General features: G+C 49.3%; 10 protein-coding genes across 10 annotated transcripts; 4 read left to right on the top strand and 6 right to left on the bottom strand.

The window, feature by feature from the left end:
• Positions 1 to 241: 241 nt before the first annotated feature.
• Positions 242 to 1905, top strand: N7473_009278 (uncharacterized protein; the record flags this gene model as incomplete). The annotated part of the gene is made up of 2 exons (XM_057155217.1): positions 242 to 430; positions 484 to 1905. The coding sequence occupies 2 exons, from the start codon at positions 242 to 244 to the stop codon at positions 1903 to 1905; spliced, it is 1611 nt and encodes a 536-aa protein (XP_057006347.1).
• A 137-nt stretch (positions 1906 to 2042) lies between these two features.
• N7473_009277 (sucrase/ferredoxin-like domain-containing protein) lies at positions 2043 to 2986 on the bottom strand (the record flags this gene model as incomplete). The annotated part of the gene is made up of 2 exons (XM_057155216.1): positions 2043 to 2636; positions 2693 to 2986. The coding sequence occupies 2 exons, from the start codon at positions 2984 to 2986 to the stop codon at positions 2043 to 2045; spliced, it is 888 nt and encodes a 295-aa protein (XP_057006346.1).
• Positions 2987 to 4924: 1938 nt separating this feature from the next.
• On the bottom strand, positions 4925 to 6055 carry N7473_009276 (uncharacterized protein; the record flags this gene model as incomplete). The annotated part of the gene is made up of 1 exon (XM_057155215.1): positions 4925 to 6055. The coding sequence occupies one exon, from the start codon at positions 6053 to 6055 to the stop codon at positions 4925 to 4927; it is 1131 nt and encodes a 376-aa protein (XP_057006345.1).
• Positions 6056 to 6873: 818 nt separating this feature from the next.
• On the top strand, positions 6874 to 7338 carry N7473_009275 (ankyrin repeat domain-containing protein; the record flags this gene model as incomplete). The annotated part of the gene is made up of 1 exon (XM_057155214.1): positions 6874 to 7338. One exon carries the CDS (start codon positions 6874 to 6876, stop codon positions 7336 to 7338), a length of 465 nt encoding a protein of 154 aa, XP_057006344.1.
• Positions 7339 to 9032: 1694 nt separating this feature from the next.
• Positions 9033 to 11774, top strand: N7473_009274 (putative C6 transcription factor; the record flags this gene model as incomplete). The annotated part of the gene is made up of 5 exons (XM_057155213.1): positions 9033 to 9749; positions 9814 to 11092; positions 11146 to 11465; positions 11533 to 11622; positions 11700 to 11774. The coding sequence occupies 5 exons, from the start codon at positions 9033 to 9035 to the stop codon at positions 11772 to 11774; spliced, it is 2481 nt and encodes an 826-aa protein (XP_057006343.1).
• Positions 11775 to 13391: 1617 nt separating this feature from the next.
• On the top strand, positions 13392 to 14719 carry N7473_009273 (uncharacterized protein; the record flags this gene model as incomplete). The annotated part of the gene is made up of 3 exons (XM_057155212.1): positions 13392 to 14396; positions 14485 to 14617; positions 14694 to 14719. The coding sequence occupies 3 exons, from the start codon at positions 13392 to 13394 to the stop codon at positions 14717 to 14719; spliced, it is 1164 nt and encodes a 387-aa protein (XP_057006342.1).
• Positions 14720 to 15074: 355 nt separating this feature from the next.
• Positions 15075 to 15958, bottom strand: N7473_009272 (SDR family NAD(P)-dependent oxidoreductase; the record flags this gene model as incomplete). The annotated part of the gene is made up of 2 exons (XM_057155211.1): positions 15075 to 15288; positions 15381 to 15958. 2 exons carry the CDS (start codon positions 15956 to 15958, stop codon positions 15075 to 15077), a joined length of 792 nt encoding a protein of 263 aa, XP_057006341.1.
• Positions 15959 to 16583: 625 nt separating this feature from the next.
• N7473_009271 (uncharacterized protein) lies at positions 16584 to 18184 on the bottom strand (the record flags this gene model as incomplete). Its single annotated transcript, XM_057155210.1, has 5 exons — positions 16584 to 16925; positions 16991 to 17353; positions 17408 to 17456; positions 17482 to 18000; positions 18051 to 18184. The coding sequence occupies 5 exons, from the start codon at positions 18182 to 18184 to the stop codon at positions 16584 to 16586; spliced, it is 1407 nt and encodes a 468-aa protein (XP_057006340.1).
• A 1517-nt stretch (positions 18185 to 19701) lies between these two features.
• Positions 19702 to 19968, bottom strand: N7473_009270 (uncharacterized protein; the record flags this gene model as incomplete). The annotated part of the gene is made up of 1 exon (XM_057155209.1): positions 19702 to 19968. The coding sequence occupies one exon, from the start codon at positions 19966 to 19968 to the stop codon at positions 19702 to 19704; it is 267 nt and encodes an 88-aa protein (XP_057006339.1).
• A 1465-nt stretch (positions 19969 to 21433) lies between these two features.
• N7473_009269 (uncharacterized protein) lies at positions 21434 to 21901 on the bottom strand (the record flags this gene model as incomplete). Its single annotated transcript, XM_057155208.1, has 3 exons — positions 21434 to 21694; positions 21736 to 21797; positions 21880 to 21901. The coding sequence occupies 3 exons, from the start codon at positions 21899 to 21901 to the stop codon at positions 21434 to 21436; spliced, it is 345 nt and encodes a 114-aa protein (XP_057006338.1).
• Between the last annotated feature and the right edge of the window lie 75 nt (positions 21902 to 21976).

The raw sequence follows: 21976 nt of genomic DNA, 5'->3' as shown, positions 1-21976 counted from the left end.
TGGACCAATCAATCCAATCCAATACAGGCTAATCTGGAGAGTTCCCCTCATTCTGATTACCTGACACATGATGTGTCGACCGGGCTGCCAGATTCGGTCTCCGAATTGTTGGTGGCCTAACTCAAACGCCAATGAGGCTTCGTATCCGGATCGTGGCGTTCATTCGACGCTGGCAACAATATGCCACTTATGACTCTATACCACAAATGAGCGTTATAAATACCTGCTTATTGCCTCGATAATGCAGGGACATAGCACGGAAAGCATTTTGCTACCGTACTTGCAACCTATTAAAAGATTCAAAGCCATGCCTACCTCGCAATCTCCCTTTGACGCCGCATTCGATACTCTAGTCGAAAATGCACTGGAAGAATGGAAAATTCCTGGAATATCTGTTGCAGTCGTGCACAATGAAGAGACATTCTCAAAGGTAATGCCAGTTTGAATTACTACGTTGTATCTCATACGCTAACCACCTACTAGGCGTACGGCATCGCCGAGTTCCCCGATAGGAAGATGACCACAGACACGCTATTCCCAGCTGCTAGCACCACCAAAGCATTCACTGCAGCGGCCACATCGCTAGTCATTCAAGATAGTAAAGACACTTCGTCACCAATTGACTGGGAAACTTCTATTTCATCCATCATTCCAGAGGATTTTGTTCTATCGGATGACCATGCCACCAAGCACACTACCCTCGAAGACGCCCTCTCGCATCGATCTGGTCTGGCGAGCCATCATTATGCAGTCATTTACGGCGACAAAGATGCAACAGTGCAAGATACTGTTCGCTCACTCAGACGTGTGCCCATATCGGCCCCTCCTCGGACTAAATTCCAGTACACTAATCAGATGTTCATTGTGATGACGCATTTGCTACAGAAGCATACCGGTGAACCACTCTGTTCTTTTTTGAAGAAGCGTATCTGGGATCCTCTTGGTATGAACGAGACTTATTTCTCTACCGAAGAGGCCAAGAAAGATCCCTCGAGCGCAACAAAGATCGTCAAGGGATATACGTGGATCCCCGAACAAGGCGGCGGTCATTGGTTCGAAGAGCCAGAGGCAAATTGGAGACCGAATACCGGTGGCGGATCTATAGTTAGCAATGTTCTGGATTACTCACGCTGGGTGCGAGAATTGATTCATCGCACTGGGCCGCTAAAGGGCCACGAATCTCTCACCTTACCACGGATATTCCATTACGAAGCCGGCGATATCAATCTTCCCTCGCCGTACCATGCGTATGCATTGGGTTGGTTTGTCGACAACTACCGCGGTCAGCATCTTTATTCGCATTCAGGTGGCTGGCCTGGATATTCCTCGTTTGTGGGATTCCTGCCAGAGAAAAAGTTTGGCTTTGCACTAATGGGCAACTCCAATTCTGCCCGATTTCTCCTTTTTAGGCTGGCTATACTTCTAATGGATAGGCTACTGGGGCCTATTGATGATCCAGTGCTCGAAGAGAAGATGGCAGAGTATTTTGCGCAGCATGAGAAATTCAAGGAGAGAACTCTCAAGTATCATCCTGAATATATGGACGCTATCAAGCGGAAGCTGTTCCCCTCTCTGGCCGACCCTCCCGTTCCTCATACCCTCCAGCTTGAGAAGTATGTGGGGACGTACAGGCATCCCGCTGGTGACTGGGTCCCTGTCGTTCTAGACGAGGACGGAAATTTGGGTATTGATGCATCACAGGGAGCAATCCCCGGCTATTTGAGTCTTACACATGCTAGTGGTGAATTCTTCGTGGCAAAGATGAAGTCAAGCAATCTTGCTGCGATGGAGCCAGTGGCTGCAGAGTTCTACATTGATGTCTCGGGGATCGTCACGAAGATTGGTTTGAGCCTGGAACCCGCCTTGAAAGGGGAGAAGATCTGGTTTGAGCGAAGTGAATCTTGAGGCCTGAATTTATTGCTTTGTATTGTCTATTAGTTATTGACTGAGCATAATCATCTGTGGTATCTCTGCATCTGAATCGCTGGTAAAGCATGTTAAGCTGGAGGAATCAAGCTTTAGGAAAAATGTCAGGCTTCCAATCACCAGCTTGTCAACCCCCGTATTTGATCAAATCCACCCCGCAGTTGCGTTTCAGGATGCACTACCTTTCCCTGCAGTATCGTGTACTTCACGATTCCCTCACAGTGTTCCGGTCTCACACGCGCCAACCAGATCATTTGCTGATCCTTCTTCCGATAAATAAGCACATTAGCGGAGAACTTGTGCCCGCCAACGTGAGAAACGAAGAAGACACCCGCACCGCCGGGCCGCGAGTCATCAGCGTCGCGATCCAATCCCAAAGGCCGAAGGTGTCGCTCGAGTTCGCGTTTGACCAGGGGAGCTGTGATTCCGCAGCGCGCGTCTCGTCGCTTATGCGAGCAGAGAAGAATCACGTAGTCCAGCTCGCATGGTCGCGTGGTCATACCTCCGCCTTTGCAAATTTGACCAGTGCCGTTCTTTTCATCGGCAGGGGTGTCGATAAATTGCTGGACCAGATTGGGAACATCCGCTTGCGAGACAGAGTCCACAAATGTGAATGAGGGCAAGATAAGGACTGTTGTTGGTTGGCCCGCTTCAACCTCCTTTCCGTCATGGTCTGGTGGTTGAATATTGGACGCAGACACCATGTATCGCTAGAAAACAGAATTAGCCACTGAAAGAGAATTTAGTATCAGAAGATAGCACATACACCCCGTTTTGACTTTGCCGACGAATCTTCAAAGGCCTCCATCAGACTCCCCCGCTCCTGTCCAACCTTCTCCTTCCAGTCAGACCGCCCCGTTGCGACCAGGACGTGCGAGTGAAACTGCTTGATGTGGCCATATAGTGGCATGGAATCTTCGATCTTCACTTTCTCCGGGAATTGTATCGTGCAATCCGCGCAATCTCTCAGGCAATCTGGCCCATCTTCCTCGGGATTCACTTTGGGGAAAACATAGTCGGGCTCGGAGCCGCGGGCAAGGGACAACAATGAGCGCAGCATGGTTGAAAGGCGATCGCGAAGTGAAATTTATCGCGAATTGTGTTCTGGAGGATTTCAGGAACGCAATTGCTTGCTGATTGAGAATTTGAACGCTTGTCAAGGTTGATTTTGCGGCTGCCTGGGTTGATATAGTCTTCATTGAGTGAAATATCTCCGAGAAACTTTTCCCCGAGCTCTTAAAGCCGACGCCGAACAACGCTCCGAGAACCCTGCTGCCCGCGGATTTCTGTCAAACATGATTGCCATTTAGCATCGAACTAAATACAGCCCCGCTCCATACGAATAGCGCTTGGCGTTGCCGCGATAGTTTGAAGGGCATGTGTGTGGACTTAATGTCTGATTCTTAGTCAATTTCACTGCTGCATTATATAGTGTTTGATATAGAAGCATGGCTATTTTGGACGGTGCTTGGAGCCTAGCAAAGACAAGAAGAATCTTTCAATCTAGAAGAACATCTAGAAAAATTATTTTTCTGGTCTTGAAGTTCCGACTATGTCCTACCGAGCACTGTATGAGAATAACCCTGCAGTTCAAGGATTATGCAATTCCTCTTCCAAAGTTCGCCGTAAAAGAATGAAGAAAGCAAACAGACCATCTACAAGAGGCGCCGCGATAGTAGCGGAAATCTCCACCAAGGACTATTAGCGTGAAAACAGTATTCTTCATCTTTTACATTACTTGACTCTCAGACAAGTATAATAGCCAAGAATTCACCGCAGCCCGTAAGCTGAGTGCGTATAGGTTGAGAATCACATTGACCTCTCAAGATGACCCTTTCATTATATTCGAAACCCCCAAATTCTTCAATATATGATTCAAGACCCTTTTCAGAACGTCATATATATGCCTTAACTAGGTTCCGGGCTAAATGATATTTGGGACTGCAGTGCTCAAATCCTCAACTTATCCGGTTTGGGCGATTCTTATAACTTGGTTCGCGATCCATCTCTGCACCTCTCGCTCGTCTCTCAGTTTAAATACTGTTTCTTTCTATCAACCTCCTCATCTTTCTTTCTCAAGACACCCACCTAATTTCAAAATGTCCCCAGGCTCCGACCCAGACCCATCAGAGTCATTTGTCGTCGCGGTATCGGCGACCGATGTTCGTGACCAAGCTGGTTTCGAGGAGCATATCTTGCGGCAGGCCAATACCTGAGTTCAAACTCAGGAGGGTCTGGAGTTCGTGTTTACCAATGTCCCCCTCGCTTGGAGAAGTTCCGCGGTCGAGTCCATCGAAAACCTCGAGAACAGGTTCATCAAGTAAGCATGCCCACCTCTCATCTTGGTTAACACCTCTAATCGTTTATCAACCTTCTAGAGCAAGCTGGAATATGTTTGTCAAACCTTGCGAATCGGTTCCCAAGCGTATATTGACATAGGCATCATCAACTGGCCCGGAAAACATCTATAAGGCCAAACAGCCGGTCGAGCGCGGGGTCAGACGTAGAGTCGAGCTCGAGTTCAGAAGTACAGTCAAGCCCGAAGCCAAAGGGGCAGGTGAAATTAAGCTCAAACGCATGGTCGAGCGCACGGCCAGACGTGGAGTTGATCTAGATCGTGAAGTCGAAGCTGGATTCTGGGCTTTGTCAAATTTTGTAGGGATAACGGTCTTTTTGACGCTGTCTTCCTTGCCCGACAAAATGTACGGCAGGCATTTTATGCTTTTGCCTTCGCCTACTCAGTCATCCTTGCTTTTCACTGTTTCGTTTGGACTGTGCAAGTTTGCACAAAAAGCTCGCATATGGTTTAATGCTAGTGACCTGCATCCGGCAAGGGTTCAATATTTCAACCTTACCTCTCTCAAGGATACGGTACTTCTGGAAATCGAAGTCACCACTTACTTAGATGACAGTGCCAAGATAGATGCATTGAGAATGGTGCCGGAATAACAACTACTCAACTACGTATGCACCGATCGACCAGTTTATTTCCCACAGTTTATACTCGCAATTTCTCAAGCTGCCTAACAACCTTCCATAGCAAGTCGCTTTCTAAGCCATACTCAGGATCCTCACCCCTATACTTGCCGTCGTAAGCGTCCTCGTTATTCTCCACATTCCGTGTTCTAGAATTGCTCTGCGACCTTAGTCCTTTTAACCAGGCAATTACGGCGCTTTGATAGAACTCGCCCACCTCAGCCGCGAGTTTATCTTTCGCAGCTTCAAAGACTCTACTTGCAAATACCTCGGCCTCATGTATTCGTTGTCTGTAGTGGCCATCGCTCGAATTACAATACTCGGCAGCAGGCTCCCAGAGCGCGATCTCCAGAAGGACACCGAGGCTATACACGCCACACGACCGGCGATATCGCCTTGGGGACATCATCAGTCCTGGATGTATGTAACTGTCCGATGGCCCTCGACCCACGATTTTCCCTTCGGAGACGGTCACGAAAACCTTGTCATCAACTCTCTGGTCATCTGGGCGCGAATAAAGCAAACTCGCTAGGAAGGGCGCACCAAGGCGCAAGTCCAATGACTCCAAATCATAGAAGAAAAGAAGTTGTTCGCTGCTCAGAGCCCGGTGAAGCCAGTTGCTGCATTGGAGCTGATAAATGGCCTGTGCCAACGCAGCCGCGAGCTTGAATTGTTTTCGAAGGCTGGGTGTGTCTTTCCCGCCGTTCTCTATTGACTGATCGAGCAGCCGCTTAAGCGACACATGAGGCCGTCGTGGGTCAGCCCAGGAAGAGGGTCGTGAGGCAAATCCAACAAGCTCGAGCTTTTCTCCGTTCTCCTGACCCGTCGAAGTGAACCAGCCAATGCAATCCAGCACGCGGCATGTTGGCATAGCGACACGTGGGAGATTGCTCGTAGCTTGTAGCACTGCAACGACATGATCACGACGTAAGCGAAGTTCTGGGATGCTGATTGTCGACCCGAAGAATTGCCGGTCTGGATTCCGCCACTCCACCAACATAGGTAAGCTATCGTCATTCTCCGCTCGATAGGTGACTAGGGAAATAGGCCACGGCACAATTGATGATGTCCGTCGTGGAGCGATCCCGAGCTGGAATCGATCTTTGGAGATCTCGGCATTGCGGAATGATGGCGCTCCACTTGTTTCAGACATTGCTATTAATCGCTTGATCTTGGCTGTCACAGCAAGAGCTTCGTGCTGCCTCGGGATAATGCTCAAGTCACCCTCATTTTGAGGTGCATCCCCCGAGATTTTGAGACCCAGAAAAATGTCCAGCTGTTCTGGTTCTTGATACTTATTCAAGACCTGAAAGGCCAGCGAGGGCGCAGATTGTGCCTTTTGGGCGATCGATAAGACGCTCTCAGGACCGTTATTTGGTTCTGTGAGGTCTTGTGTCAAATTTTGGACCCGGTCTTTGTCCTTTACCGTTAGAATTAAGTGTAAACCTAGATCTTTGGTCGAAGTCCAGATTCGTTTGTACTGAGCGTCTAGCCTTTTCCCATGTTCAGTGTCGAGAGGTTTAGCCGCTGTCTGAGATGATAATACCTCTCAAACTCCCAGAGTTGCAAACAATAGTCCAAGAAATTTAGTGCTTATTTCCCAAAATAGCGAACGGTGATCCTTTGACCGACGTGGATGTCAAGCTAAAGGTTTGGATTCGCACTCGATGGCTTCATTTCCGAGATGAGATTGCTGGTAATTTAATCACGCCTTTACGTTGGGAAATCGCTCGGGATAAGCCGGCCTTGGTCCAGGCATTGTTGGAGGCTGGAGCTGAGTTTCCCAAAATCCCGGATAAGAATACAGCAAAACGAACGCAGCTAGCGAAGTCATGGCCTTCAGAGCATTGCGACGTCTTTGAACTCGATCAACCGTGCTATAACATCAGGATCATCCGAGCCTTCTTAGATCGACATGGTTTGCAAAAAGGCCAAGCACCCTTCGCTGAGACGCCCTTGGGTTTGATAGCGATGGACCCCGATGGCCCCGCTCGGCGGATAAGGATGGTCAACTACAGCCACCCAGATACACTCTCATCCCTACTTTCTTTGCTGCGCCAATACCAATCTATTGATGACGCAGTGCTTTTCTGGGCGGCTGTAGTGAACAACAACGAGGATATAGTGCGCTATCTGGTCAGAAACGGTGTGGACGTTGAACTACGGTATCAAGGCATGACTCCTTTACACACTGCCATCCTGCACAGCCGAGTCAATATTTTCGAATTCCTTCTTGAAAATGGTACCGATGCAGGAGCCACTACCTCAAAACGAAGACTCTCAACACTTCGCATGCTCTTCTGGACAGTCAAGCCTCGAAAGACTGAATCTATGATGCTCGATATTCTGTTGCACCATCTTGGCGGTAGTATCGTGCCCTATTGCCATACACGACCGTCGATCCTGTGGTTAGCCCGCTACACCTGGCTGCTATGAATCGCCGCAGGGACGCCGTACGTGACTTGCTCAAACACGGGGCAGACCCCCTTTCTATCGTTATCGAGGACATAAGATCGGCTCCGCTAGAAATTTCTTTCAGTCCTTGGAGAATACAGTTTCGCAAATTGAATAGTAGAATGCCTTTTGAAAGACCGACACGCCCCTTGAAATTTGACGAACCCCAACCCACAATCCCACTCAATGGATGTACTGCCGTTGGTATTGTCTTTCTGTGGGAAGATCTGTCCTCCCTGTTGGAGGCAGAATCTTTGCTTGAAATGCTGCTACCATTGAATGAACCTGCGCCGCCATCCGAGACGACTCTATTCCACTGCAACCCAGAAAAAGACATCACTATTCTTCATCTCCTCGCTACAGGCACCTTATGGTCACGATCTAGGCTGCTGGAGCGTGTGTCGATTATGCCAAAAAGATAGGCTGTTTTGATGTTAGAAAGGCCGATACAGACCGTGACACGCCGTTACATTACGCCTGTGTCGCTTTCGGTGGGCACAACGAGGGCAAAATTCCGCTTGATGTGTTCACCGACGGCGCAATTACGAAAGGAAACACCAAGCAAAGAACAACCTCGGCTTGACGCCACTGGAGGCTAGATTTTGGAGGTTGATGGAAATTTGAATCGCAGACAGACATCAGGTGACCTTCAAATTGATTTTTTAAGCTCGGAGGGCTTGGAGAGGTACACCGCGCAGCCGCCTGCTGAGGACTCTGTCATCAAGCAGCGACTTGTGGGTGAGCAGGCAGAGCAGGCCTGGTGGGAGTTGGAGAGAGCCGGAGAAGTACTATGGGTGGTATTTTTCTTTGTCTGGTCTCCGTCTGGATCGCGCCCCTAGAAGGTATTGTGTCCCGTCCCATCCGCAATCTTGTAGGTGAGACACCAATCTGCTCGAGGTATCCGTTGATGAACACCGCAAAGGAGTATGCATCACTGTTGGGTAGGGGATTTGCGGCTTGTCCCACATAGGTCTGGGGGCAATAAGAAATATCGGATCGCTGACGCTGAATGTAGAGGCAATTTGATTAATCACTCATTAGCTCCCATACAAGATGTACAATACAATGCATTTTGGCCAGCGGGGGTCATTGCTGGCCTCACTATCATTAATCTGTCATGCCATGGTGTATGTTGTTCCGTCCAGGCCGTCGCTGGTAGGCCAAACGCCTGCAAAAAGCTAGTGCTTTCTGCACAACCCACGGACAAGCCGAATAATGTAGCCTGATTTGACTCAGTTTGAAACGAGGAGTCTTCACTCCCCATGGCTGACTGGAAAAGCCGTCGGACCGTGTGGGCAAGTGGGCCGATCCCAGGGAGCACCGAGGCTTAGCAGGGTAGATTTATTTTTATACCTGTCATAGGTACCAACAACTCGAGAAAAGACAAAAATTCCATGACACTGCATGGTTTGAAAATCCGAGAATGATATTCAATAGCAATATGCAGCACGAAAGAACTGGGGAATTATTTCTGGTGACCCCCAAAGTTGGGGCATATCTCCGGTCGTACGGATTGTTCGGACAGACTTACCGCATTCGGCAGTTGGAGGTGGACCACCACCACGTAAGCTGGTAAGCTGATGTGCACCCTGAAGCTGCTCACCTCGGAGGTAACGAGATACTCCATCAAGTATACTCGTCGTATATTCATCTCAGCAATACCTCTTCAAACAGATATGGCTGATGTGGAAAGTGCAAATAATGCACCGCAGCCCGATCGGCCGCGCAAAAGGCGCCGACGGACGATGGCCTGTACGCAATGTCGCAGTCGTAAACTGCGCTGCGACCGCGAATATCCAACATGCACCCGTTGCTTGAAGAGCCGAACCCCGACCAAATGCACCTACGAGGATGGCTTCCTCTGGCAGCAGCCCACCACCGTAACTGCAGCAGCTTTCGCTGCGGATCGAGGAAATGGAAATTCAATCATCTCCATGCCTCCACGGCCGGAGCAGGCGGAGTTTATTAATATTGAGACTCCCCCAGACTCGGGGCTCGGCGCAGCGTCGACTCGGTCGGAAGCTCTCCTTTCGACTGTTGCGCCCGATTCGGGGCCAACTGCTCGTCTTCAGCATGGTGGACCGCACCACAGGGGGCGGCATTCGGGGAAGGAAAGGGGTTTTCTTGAGACCGTTTTGGGGGCTCCCAAGGCTGCTGTGAATCAGGAGCCGTATGTGAATACGGGTGTTTTGCAACGACCGAAACGTCCCGCGCCGGAAGAGGGGACACCCTTCTCGTCGCGAATGGACCAGGGAGAGGGTGATTATGGGGAAGTTGACGACATGCTGTCTCCGTCACATCAATTGGATCTTTCACCCCGCATGATGATGAGAGGTCGTGAAACTAAGACTCGATTCAGTGGGTCGGGCATCTATGCTAATGTGGTCGCTCAGGTATGTTTTCCAGATGGACTTCGAGGTATTCGTAACGTGTCTGTTCGACTCACGATGATTACAGTTTCCTGACATCAGAGCCTTTGCCGAAGAAATTCGGCTGGCTAATCCAATTCTCTCACGGGTGCGCCCCGATTTAGAGCGGGTTAAAAGGGGACTGTGGAAGCGCAAGCCGCTGAACGAGCCCTTTCCCGAGCCGACAATTACTTCGCTTCTCTCGCTGCTACCAGCACGGCCTGTAGCCGATGAGCTGATAGGAATCTATTTGACGTACATCGAGTCCACACAACGCATCTTCCATGTCCCTTCCTTTCTCCAAGAGGTGGATGAGTTCTGGAATATGATGGACAATCCCAGTGCCATCTCTGCCGGGTTTGTCGTGCAAGTGCTCTTGGTTCTCGCGTGCGCTTGGAATCTGGCCGATGTGGCTAGTCTACAAGAAAAGAGCGCCACGCCACTCAAATGCTATACCGCTGTGGAGTGGGTATTGCATGCAGAGAAGTGGATTGACAGTGCACATATCAAGCGGCTGAATGTAACTTCTCTGCGGCTCTATATCCTGCTGATCATGGCGCAAAATTGCTTTGGCATGAAACGCAGTCAAGCATGGCTTGCCACGAGCGCATTGGTGAAGCAGGCAATGCTCTCTGGTTACCACAGGGATCCAGACAAATATGCCCGAATCTCGGTTTTTAATAAGGAAATGCGCCGGCGCATCTGGATGACCATTGTGGAATTGGACCTGCAGGTGGCTATCGACCGAGGGATGCCTCCGTCGGTTCAAACTTTGGATTACGATACGCTGCCTCCTTTGAACATTGACGACAACAATGTTCATGAAGGCTCGACCGAGACCCCGGCAGACCGGCCGGTGAGCGACATCACAGATTCATCATTCCAAGTTGCACTTGGTCGGTCGCTAGCTCTTCGACTCAAAGCCTGCCAATTGATGCACTCGCCTCGGATTAGTTGTCGTTATGAAGAGATCCAGCGTCTAGATTGGGAATTGAATCGTCAGCTCTCTCGAATCCCTCAATGGACTACGACAGAGGCAAACGACCTCGTTACGCAGCACAAAGTCACATTATGGAAAGCCACCATTGAGACAAAGTTGGCGCAAAGCCTACTCTCCATCCACACCCCATTCGCCATCGAGTCACCGCGGGAACCGCTATTCACACCCTCGGCGCGATCTCGTCTGGATGCCGCAACCATGATTTTATCCACTCAGAAACGGCTTCACGATACCCCCAAACCATTGTCATTATGCATGCTTGGTGAAGGGACGCTGCAAGCTTATATCTCGATTTGCCAGGTTCTCCATACCCTGGATCATCAGAACCGTAAGCATTTCCTCCGAGCAACCAATTGACAATAGCTAATTGACTGTTCACAGCACCCTCCTCTCACCCCTCATCCACAGTCTTCCTCCTACACACTCTACCCGGCCTCCCAGACTCCCTACTCTCCCTTGTCGAAACAGCACTTGTCTCCCTTGAGGGCCGCTTCCTATTAGTGGTCAAGGGAGCCAAGGACTACTTCTTCCTATCTACGATCATAGCCCTTGTCAAAGCGAAAATCTGGCCTACTCAGGCAGTTATGTACAAACAGCAAGTTGTCGAGCGAATCCTATCGTTTGCGCAGACGCTTTTCAACCGGCATGCGAACTGCGAGCATCTGGGGAAACCGGGAATGGGTAGCTTCCAAAATAATCAGGTGCGTCTGATCTAGTCCCTGAAGTCACTGTTTACCTGCGTACTCACACACTTTTCTCATATTTTAGGTTGCCTCGTTCATCGCGACTCCGGGTATGGCAGCGATGCTGCCCTCGGACTTTGATGGCATCTTCCCACCAACAGGACTTGGTGTTACGGTAAGCTAAGCACTATCATTCTGTGGATTCTACACTTCAGCTTGCGCATTGACTGACTTCTTTCTTAATTCTGGCAGCCACCGGATGATTTTGATCCTTTCTTGGATGTCTTTGACTGGGAAGATTTGACGGGAATTGCCTTTGGCAATTAGGTGGATCAGGAGATGACCCTCATTATACCCCCAATCCTGAATTTGTAATCCACTACCATTACTATCTACAAACTACAGTATATCCTCCTTTTTGGAGACTACCTTCTGATCACACGACAGATGTCACAATGAAATCATGTTCCCAAGCGCCGATCCCGTTCTTTCCTGCAAGGGCCATGTAGATCAAGCGCGTCGGAGGCTCGGGGGCCAGAATAGATCCAAACCCCAACCGATTAGCCGAACTATAAGCGTTAGTTTCATCTTCATGCAAATTTTTGGGCAGAGCCTTGCGACGGAGTGTTGGAAAAGGTACAGTGTTACATAGCCTTGACGCCGTGAGGGGTCAGGATCAAGCCTTGGGAAAGTGGGCCTAGTTGAGTCCATAATCCTTAGTTTGCGAGAGAAGAGTGTGGGGGCGCTAAATATGGGGCCGACTGTGTCACTGTGAGTTGTTCGTTTCATTGTAGGAGGTTCGGCCCCGGTTAGCGATGGGGGCTGCTGCGGTTAGAGTAGTATTTTAGTGCTGAGTATTTACAGTATAGTAGAGAATTGAGAAAGGCCAGATAGGAAGTCTTTACTCCGCATAGAGCTAAGTTTTGCGGGGTTGTTAATGGGGGTGGAAGATACCCCGATATATACTCTGTAGGCGAGACCACAATATCCGACATGTTATTAGAGCAAAAGGAATATCCGCCCATACACGACAAAGTTAATTCAAGGTGCAGTGTAATTGGTGGAGAACAAAGGAAACCAAAGAACCAGAGAGAGGGGAAAGGGGAAAGGGGAAAGATAGCGACGAAACGAGCTCAAACCCAATCGCTCCTTTGCACCCTCCCGTTCGGACCCCGGTGGACCCAATCAACGGTCGGACTTGCCGCCCCTGCGTGAGCACAACTCGGCTTCTGACAGGTCGGTGGCTTAGGCATGGCAGGAGAGTAGAGATGAGGTACGGGAGAGAGAGGGGGAGATTAATGGAGAGTAGTTGTTGGAGTGTACAGAATACATTAACAACAGTGCCTAGCTGGTCCCAATTTGCTTAGCTGACATACTAAATAAGTTGGTGCGATGGTTATGGTTAGTTATGTACAGTCTGTCCCCTGGTACGAAGCAGTTAATTATGGCTTAACTACCACAGCCCTGGTACCGGGCGGGTACTGCTCTAGTTCTACAGTAGAAACTGAAGGTCTTTGCAGTATTCTCGGCCCCCGATCCAAAATGCTCAGCAAATATGGCCGCCTAAAACATTTGGCTTTAGGTTAGAGTCGATCGACGGACCCTGCACAAGGCTCCATGGCTGTGCTGTTCTTCTTTTTTGTAGCTTATTATTTTTTTTCTTCTCGTCTTTGAATTTCTTTCGAACCCTTGCGCTACATAAGTATTTGATCATCGCCTAAATCTCTTCTATTCAATTGCTTCGTCCCATCATCCTCGTCTGGTTCTACGTCCAATTCTCGTCTTTCACCCTCTATACAACAGACATGTACTGCGCGACACGATAGCCATTGACTCTCAAATCCCTCCTCTGATCGGCCACTGGCAAGTCCTGCCACGCGGGGCTTATTGCATTGTACATAGACAGCCATTGCGCCAACCTCACAACCCGCTATATCAATCGCCATGCACCTCCTCTTCCTCCTGCCGATAACCACGCTGGTCGCTTTGGTAGGAGCCCGTCCCGCCTCACAATCATTAACCCCCACGCTCTCACAAGTCTACGAGACAACCGACACGATACCATTACCCAACATCGGAAACCTACAAGTACACGACCCCAATGTCGTCTTTTGGGATGACCATTATTACCTCTTCAAAGGTGGATGGCATGTGCCATATTTCAAGGCCGCGAACATGAGCGGACCGTGGACACAAGTTGGTACCGTGTTGGACGGCGAAAGTGTCATCCACCAGGGTAATCGGTCGCGGCCCTGGGCGCCAACGACAGTCGAGCGCAATGGCACATTTTACTGCTATTACACGCTGAGCACGCACGGCTCGCGCAATAGCGCCATCGGCATCGCGACGAGTACTAAACTCGACGGGTCGCCGTGGAAAGACCACGGCGCAGTAATTCGCACGGGCGAGGGCAATGGCTCGGACGTGTGGCCCTTCACGATAAGCAATGCGATCGATGCCTCGTTTATCCGCGACAATGCCACCGGCAAGGCATACCTCAACTACGGCAGCTACTGGCACGATATCTGGCAAATCCCACTGACAGATGACTGGTTATCGATCGAGAGTCCCGCAAAGCCCGACGCGGTGCAATTGAGCTTTATCCCGGGCCAGACGTTTCGACCGGAAGAAGGTTCGTGGATGAGTTACCACGATGGGTATTACTATGTGTGGTTCAGCCATGGCAAGTGTTGCAGCTTTGATGTGCGGGGGTTCCCTGTGCGTGGCGACGAGTATAATATTCGCGTTGGTCGGTCGCGGACCGTGCGGGGTCCGTTTGTGGATCGGGATGGGAAGTTGTTGCTGGATGGTGGTGGGACGATTGTTTATGCCTCCAACCACGGGCTGGTTTATGCCCCTGGCGGGCTTGGCGTGATGCCGGGGAATTCTTCCACCCCGGATATACTTTATTATCATTATTTGAACACTTCGATCGGGTTTACGGACGAGGTATGTGCAAATTTTTTTTTTTTTCAAGGGGATTGGGATGTTATGACTTTTTTTTTTGGTCGCAACACTGACTGTATCTTTCTTACAGCAAGCGCAATTAGGCTACAATTATCTGAAATATGATAATGGGTGGCCCACAGTCTTGGACGGAATCGCTATTAAGAGCAGCGCGGCGACCATCTCCCGCTTGCCTGGTTGGTGGTCTCTAATGATTTTATCGGGTATGTGGACCCTGATCGCTGTCCCGGTTTCATTTGCAATTCGGGACCATCCTTGCTGATTCGATACTTTCAACAGGTTTATGGCTATGCATGTTGTCATAGTTGCTTAGTCCCTGAGGACTGGGTCCAGACTATTGTGGATTTGATGATTCCCCATCTGCTTTTTTGTCTCAAGCGATTACACTTATAGACCTCATGGCGGCGTTTATTTTTTATTTTATTTATCCGTATTAGATGTTATTTCGACCCTCCCGTCATTTCAGCGAGCATTTTTGATGATCATGGCATTGCGTCGATGATGATGTTATACCTCTTGCATGACCACTTTGTTCTCTCCGTTGCAAATATTCCAATTCGAGCTATTGAATACCCTTCAAACATTTCAAAAATTTCGAGATCAGCTCTCGCTCACCTTGCAGCTAGACTAACAACATCGAATCACCATACTCTCATTGTGTTACATCACCGTCATCCCCCTACGATCACGGGTCCCACCCCCGTCAACACTGTACACCTGCCCGGTAGTATACGATGCAGCATCACTCAGCAAAAAGACCACAGTGTGTGCCACCTCCTCGGGCGTCCCAATCCTAGGAATCGCCGTAGGGGGAGGAGGAACGCCACCCTGAATTGCAGTCGCCTTGTCCAGGAGCGGCGTTTGAATGGAACCACTATTGACCAAACAAGACCAAATTAGCATGAACCAAGCTCGCCAGTGAAAACAATTACTTCTCAACACGAGAATACGAAACGCAATACTCACGGCGCAACAGCATTAACCCTAATCCCCGGCCCAACCTCCTTCGCAACAGACCTCGTCAACCCCACAACCCCATGCTTCGTCGTCGAATAAGCAGTATGCAACGCAAACCCCCGAATCCCCTGTATACTACTCGCATTCACAATACTCCCCCTTCCACCCGGCGCACTCTCCATGATCGCCCGCACCTCCGCCCGCAGACAATACATCATCCCGGACAAATTCACCCGCATCAGCATGTCCCACTCTTCATCGGTTAGGTCCACGAATTTGCCCACGCCGTGGTGCGCGCCGATTGTTCCGGCCATGTTGGCTGCGCCGTCAAGGTGGCCGAAGTGTTGTACTGTGCGGGTGATCCAGTCGTTGACGGCGGATGAGGAGCTGATGTCGACGACTGTGGTTAGGATTGTGGAGGGGGTTGGTGTTGTCGGGGAGATTGTTTGGATGGCGGTTTCGAGGGTGGAGGGGGACATATCGGCGAGAGAGAGGCGTGCGCCGTGGGCGTGGAGTTGTTTTGCGACTGCGAGGCCGATTCCTGCGAGGCCTGTTATTGCGTAGACTTTGTCTTGGAAAGAGTTCATTTTTGGAGATGAATGTAGAGTTGCTGTATAAGGTTGTTAAAGTTGGACGATGCAGCAGAGGGATGGATTTGGAGAGATACTAATGTACGTGGTGCGGGGAGTCGCTGTTTGGGAACGTCCCTCGTCTTATATATCCGCGGGGTCGATTTCGTATCATAGCTGAGTATGTTACACATTGAGTTATTTTTCCCCGCAGTGTTGATGTCTGCCGATCATTCGGGTATTTCATTCGTGGGGGAGGTAATTAGGCGCGGGTAAATCCGTGGTTTGGATGGGTTACATTGCAGTCGAGCCTGCTCCAATAATTTCAAATCTATTTTCTGCGAGTCCAAGTGACATGTGTAGTCGCAAGATACCGTGGATAACCGAAATGATACTTATCCACGTTCTAGAAATTCTCCGCTTTATTGAGGGAGTGGACTGCAATATTTGCTGAGACGAGAGAGAGAGAGAGAGAGAGAGAGAGAGAGAGAGAGAGCGAGCAAGCTAGAGCTGATGGATGCACGGCGAGGGACATTGGAATCGAAATTGGGACATGGTACAACTGCTACAGCTCTCTCGGGAATGTTGTTTGTTCATTGGAGTCAAAAATCGACGACCATCTATAATGCACACTAACAAACATCTACAGCTTCGCCGTAGCAGCAGTATTCGCCCGCCTCCACATCTGTTTACGTCGCTCATGTCCCGCATTAAAATCATCCACCCACTTCTGGTCAAATGGCGGTAACGGTCGACCTTGTCCACCCTCGTGCGGCTCCCCTGCAAGCTCTCGAAGCCCTTCGAAGTACGCTTTGAATTCTGGGTTGATGACGGTAAATGCAGGCCCATCGCCTCGCAACGCAATGCGACCAGTCTCCCACGTCTCCTGCTCCTCCGCAGAAGGCAGAGTTGCTCGACCTGCGAGGACGCGGGCAGCAGCGACAGCTTGCCACTCGAAGACTTTGAAGGTGAGACCAGCACCGACCTAGATAAAAGGTTCAGTCAGTACAATCATTGCAGAGAGTGTTCATGGGCTTTCGAAGGACTTACAGCTCCAACAAATGTCAGGGTAGGGTCGTGCCGATAAAACACATGCTGATACAAATCAGGAACGCGATTATTTCGAGTCTGAACTTGAGGCAAAAACGGCAACGTCCAAGTGAATCCGGTTCCAAAGATAATATTATCCACTCTAGTCTCGAAGGTGCCATCTTCGAAATGAACGGTTCTATCATCACTCGTGATGTGAGAGATGGGCGCGCGGCGCAGAATCTTTGGATGCTTGAACGCATCATCGCCAAAGTATACATTATACCGACCACGCACAACGGCATGAACTGGGGTTTGTGCACTGTCAATGATGCTAACGGCAGTATCTGCCGCCGACACCGATGCTCCGACTGTGATAACTTTCTGTGAGACTGTCAGATAAACGGAATGGGACAGATAAGGCTGAGCATCACATACCTTGTCTTGATACTTTTGAGGCCCGCGGTAGTGTTTCGTATGCTCAACGCTGCCGGGGGTATCGTGCGGCGAACTCCTCCAAGCCAGGAATTGCGGGAATATAAGGAACAGCGTAGTGACCCGAAGCTACGACAACGGCGTTGAATGATTCAGTCCACCAATAGTCTGACGGGCTTCCGTTGTGGATTTCCGTGCGGCGAAGAGTGAGACTCCACTTCTGGCTTGTGGAATCCTTGATGGCTCGTTCAACGGTCGTGTTATACTGAACGAGACCATCATGGCCCTTTTGAGTAAATAGATCCTCGATATACTGCCTAATGACAGAATGGTGGCGGAAAGGAGTATCTTCTCCGTGCCTTTCAATGGACCATTTCGAACGAACGGTGGGGATCGGTTCCTGGGAATAACACATTGCGTTTGCGTCCACATTGGTTTCTAGCCCGGGGTAAACGGGCGAATCTGTGAAGCGATCCTGAGTGGCTACCGGCGTCCAGCAGGGCAGCTGTTCTGGAATATTCAAAGGTGCATCTGCAGTTCGTGCAGCTAGGCCATCCAAGTCAAACTTCTGTGGGGGATCATCATCCCTCGAAACCCTGGTAGAATTTAGTATGCCGTATTGAGTTGAGCGGAGGATGGAATTTACCAGCAGCCTCCTGCCTTTTCCTGGCGCTCGAACACACGGATCAAATCAAATGCCTTTTCTTGCATCAACGCATCAACTGCAATCGCACCAGCAGGGCCCGCCCCAATGACAGCCACGCTCTTGATCGGCTGCATGGCTGCGATAATAGACCAAAGCGAGATTTTGATATGCTGATAAAAAGTTGAGATTGAATTGAATCGAGGCTCTTTTCTAACCGGGGCCAATATTTCTCGGCCGAGCTCTGTAGTCTCAAGGTTGTTTCAATTGTACAGGTTAGCTAAAAAGACGAAAGTTAGCCCTCGTCACGCCATCGGGACTTGTTTGTCGCAAGAAGATAGTCAACCAAGAGCCAATCGCAAGGCGCTTGATTGTGAATACATTCTTGGAGGATCATGAAGAATAGGGCAAGCTTACTGCACAATTTGTTGCACGCTGCAGAATGAAACCCGATTTCACTAAATTAAATGCCGACGGCTTACCTCCAGAAAGTTTCTTCCCCTTTTCCTTCGGATTTCGGATTTGCCGACCGGGGAGAGGTCCCGTTGGTCTTATTGGCTAGGAATGGTACTGGTGGATCAGCCGGGGATGCTCATGCCGATTGGGTTTGTGTTCTGTAGATCTCACTAGAGAATTTGGAGTGTTAGGAAAGGAGATTAGCAAAACACAAAGAAAATATGTAACGAGAAGACTTGTGTCCTTAAAAAGTTAAGGAAATACGGCAATAAGCAATGCTGCCTGACTGACCGCTACACCATTTTGAGGACGACAAGCTTAACGTTGGCTTCGCTTCTCGAGATTCCTCCCAAAGTTTTCCTACTCGTTAGCCAAATATCTTGTGTAACTAGCCACTCACAACAGACCAGTAGTATATCATCGTCTTTATTCACCCTCAGCTTATTCTGTGACAATTCCATTACTTACGCATTGCCCAACCCAGTCAACCTCCCCACCATCGCATCCTCGGCCTTCTTGGTATAACGAACATTGAAGAGGCTGCCAGCCCAAATGCAGATGCTTTTATCAGATTTTTATTTCAGTCCTCATCTCAGGGCTCTGAAAGCCTCTTATTGTGAGTGAACTCTGATCATCCTGTACCAACTATCTATAGGGATTACGGGTAGTCACACAAATCGAATTTTTCAACTTGGCTCTGCGGACTCATCTCTTTTTCGATATCATTTCCACAACATACGACATCCTGCTATTAGATGCCATACTCTTTCCTTGTTTCTATCACAATTAGATCGTATTGTAATGTCGGTGATCTCTACATGTATTCAATTCTTGTTGTATTCAAACGCCTTTTTTATTCCTACCTCGACCATTTAGACACATGTCATCTTTATTTCCCCGCTAGTACCACCCTCAAATGGTTCAGCACCAAGTACTCCGTACATAGCGTTGATCTGAAACACCTAATCCCACTCATATACTGGAGCTCTTCCAGCGTTTGAGTGGTTGTCGCTCTGCTTCTCTTTCTCCTTATTTTTCTGCTTCTCTGATCAAAATTGTGCTCTTGCCGTTTTGCACTGACCGGGCCTTGTAACATTCTGCAGGGTTCTACTCTGACTCTCGGCAGACTTTGAGAAATAGTCATAGAGTATGCAGCAATCAAGAGTTTGCTTCGCACGATTTCTTCAGCCCCCCGGAACTAACATCTCCATTGGACCACAATCCAAGAAGCTTGAGATGTCCATGCCACGGGCCGTGACCAAAGCGCAGCGCCCCAGCAAGACGCATAGTAATCATTGTTTGAAATTTGATGTAGAATTTTATTGACACCTGTGGCAACTTCTGTTTTCGTCTGGGTCGTATAGCACTTTCCAGTGGCGTGGTAGTAGACTTCAATCTCGTTTTTCCTCAAGGTTGTGGTTCGCCAGAGAACGTTGGAGTCCACGCTATGGCCAAGAGCTTCCATTTTGAATTGAAGCATGTTTCTAGTCACAGCAAGATCACGAACGGCCGTCTCATTATTTATGAGAGTATCCAAGTAGTGAATCATAGTGGCGTTGTGGGATCCAGGCCAAAGACTTTAATTCCGGCTTATGTATGTTGACCACTTGATGCCCAAAAGACACTTGACCTAACATTGAGGTTTCAAACAGAGTCTGAATCTAACCAATTCCCTTTGAAGCAAGATATGTGTCCAATCACCAGTTCCAAAATCTTTCGACATTCTGATATGAAAGATGGGTCCTTAGCCAGAATACTTATCTACCCGCATTGAAGTTCCCTGTTATGCTACCTGCTAACGGGGTTTTTCACTTCCTGTGCTTCGGAAGATCTTTTTAAAGGTCATCTGAATCGTCTTTCTTGATGGCTAGAGTACCATGTATCTTTCAACTCGTGATTGCCATGATGAATTTGAACATTTGTGAGGAATTTAAAACTCACGGACCTGGTACGAGGGGCTGTCTATAGATATGCGTCTAAGGTCGATGCGTTGACAAATGCATCCTGTTTCTTGTCGGTCAAGGAGTTGACGAAAGCAGTACATGGTACTTGCAAATTCCGACAGACAATTTCCTTGCTTATCTCGTCAGTCGGTCGTCCACGGCACAGCACTCATCCAGATCGTCCATCCGCGGGGGTAAAAGGCTCGACTGTGGTCCATAGTAGGGAAGCAGTTTGCCAATAAGCGGCACGATCCCATAGGTATTGTGTACCCAAGATTGTTGCATTGCAAATCGCAGTTGGATCGATTTTTCCCTGAAGGACTTTCCATTTACCAGTTACGGCGTTCAACCGGATTGCATATACATCAGCACAGCGAGCGCAGCAGAGTAAGAAGCCCACCCCGACAAGACTGAATAGCCAGGTGGGCTGACAAGCGGAGTTAAGTTGTCGTCCGTGATCAGGCTGAGGTCATGTTGGTAACCAGTGGGGTACGGGTGGGATGAACTAGGATGGCCAAACGTATAAGTAATTTCACCGACCTAGATGAATGAGTCAGCATAATTAGCAGCATGTACAGGAATGTGGAAGAGATTTAAACGTTTCTTCTCCGTTGTCAGCCAAACGTCTGCCCCAATCGGAGAGTTCTTGCGTAAATCCCACGAGATTTCAATGGTCTGAGTCTCAGATTAAGGAGGTGAACGAAGGAAGTGTTGGAAAGCGCCTTTGGGCCTGGAAACAAGTCGTAAAACATCAACGTCACACGGGACGGATGATGGTTCTTCATTCTTCACGAAGCCATGCGTCACAGTTGTTATGGCCACCCTGTTATCTGCCATCCGAAGTCTCAGACCCAAGCAGCCTGAGCCATTGAAACTCCCGGGCTTTTGAGAGACTTCCATACCAGATATGTCGGTGTTGGCACTGGCTTCTAGTCTAAGTTCATCATAGGCAGTCCGTAAACCGCCAACCTCCTTCACCCAATCTCTCTAGTAAACATCTCGGATACCAGAGAGCGATTCGAACAGAATGACCAGCAAACCAATCGCGAGCACCCGGGCCCCTACAGCGGCGCGGAAAAGCTCGCGAAGGCCATCCAGCTGCTCAGGTGACAGGAGCTTCCGTGGGTTGATGCCGCCTTTGAAAAGGTAGTCCTCCTTCCAAGGCGTACGTGGAGTCAATACACCGAACGGGTGTAGGTTCAACCAGTCCTCGGGGGTGCGACGACGCTCGTCCTCCCGCTTTGATTTCTGCACACTGACCCTTCACAAGCCAAACCTCGGGGCCATACTTGGGGTCCGACACATAAACTTGGAAGGCATGCAGGTAAGGTAAGGTTGCGGGACAGGTAGACTAATAGGCATCAGCGGTACGGCAACCGATAACGGCCGCCATTGTGCAGTTGGATATTTGAGGTTGTCAGCAGAAAACTTACTAAGCCAAACAGCGACAACCATGTAGTAGCCTGAAAGATTCAGCTGCTAACAGAAAAGAGTGAGGATGTGAAAAGAGATGTGAAAAGAGATGTGAAA

This window comes from Penicillium subrubescens (genome assembly GCF_028828155.1).
Source record: "Penicillium subrubescens strain IBT 31985 chromosome Unknown utg000006l_segment0_segment0, whole genome shotgun sequence".
Lineage (NCBI taxonomy): Eukaryota > Fungi > Ascomycota > Eurotiomycetes > Eurotiales > Aspergillaceae > Penicillium > Penicillium subrubescens.
This window is presented reverse-complemented; position numbering and strand designations above follow the sequence as displayed.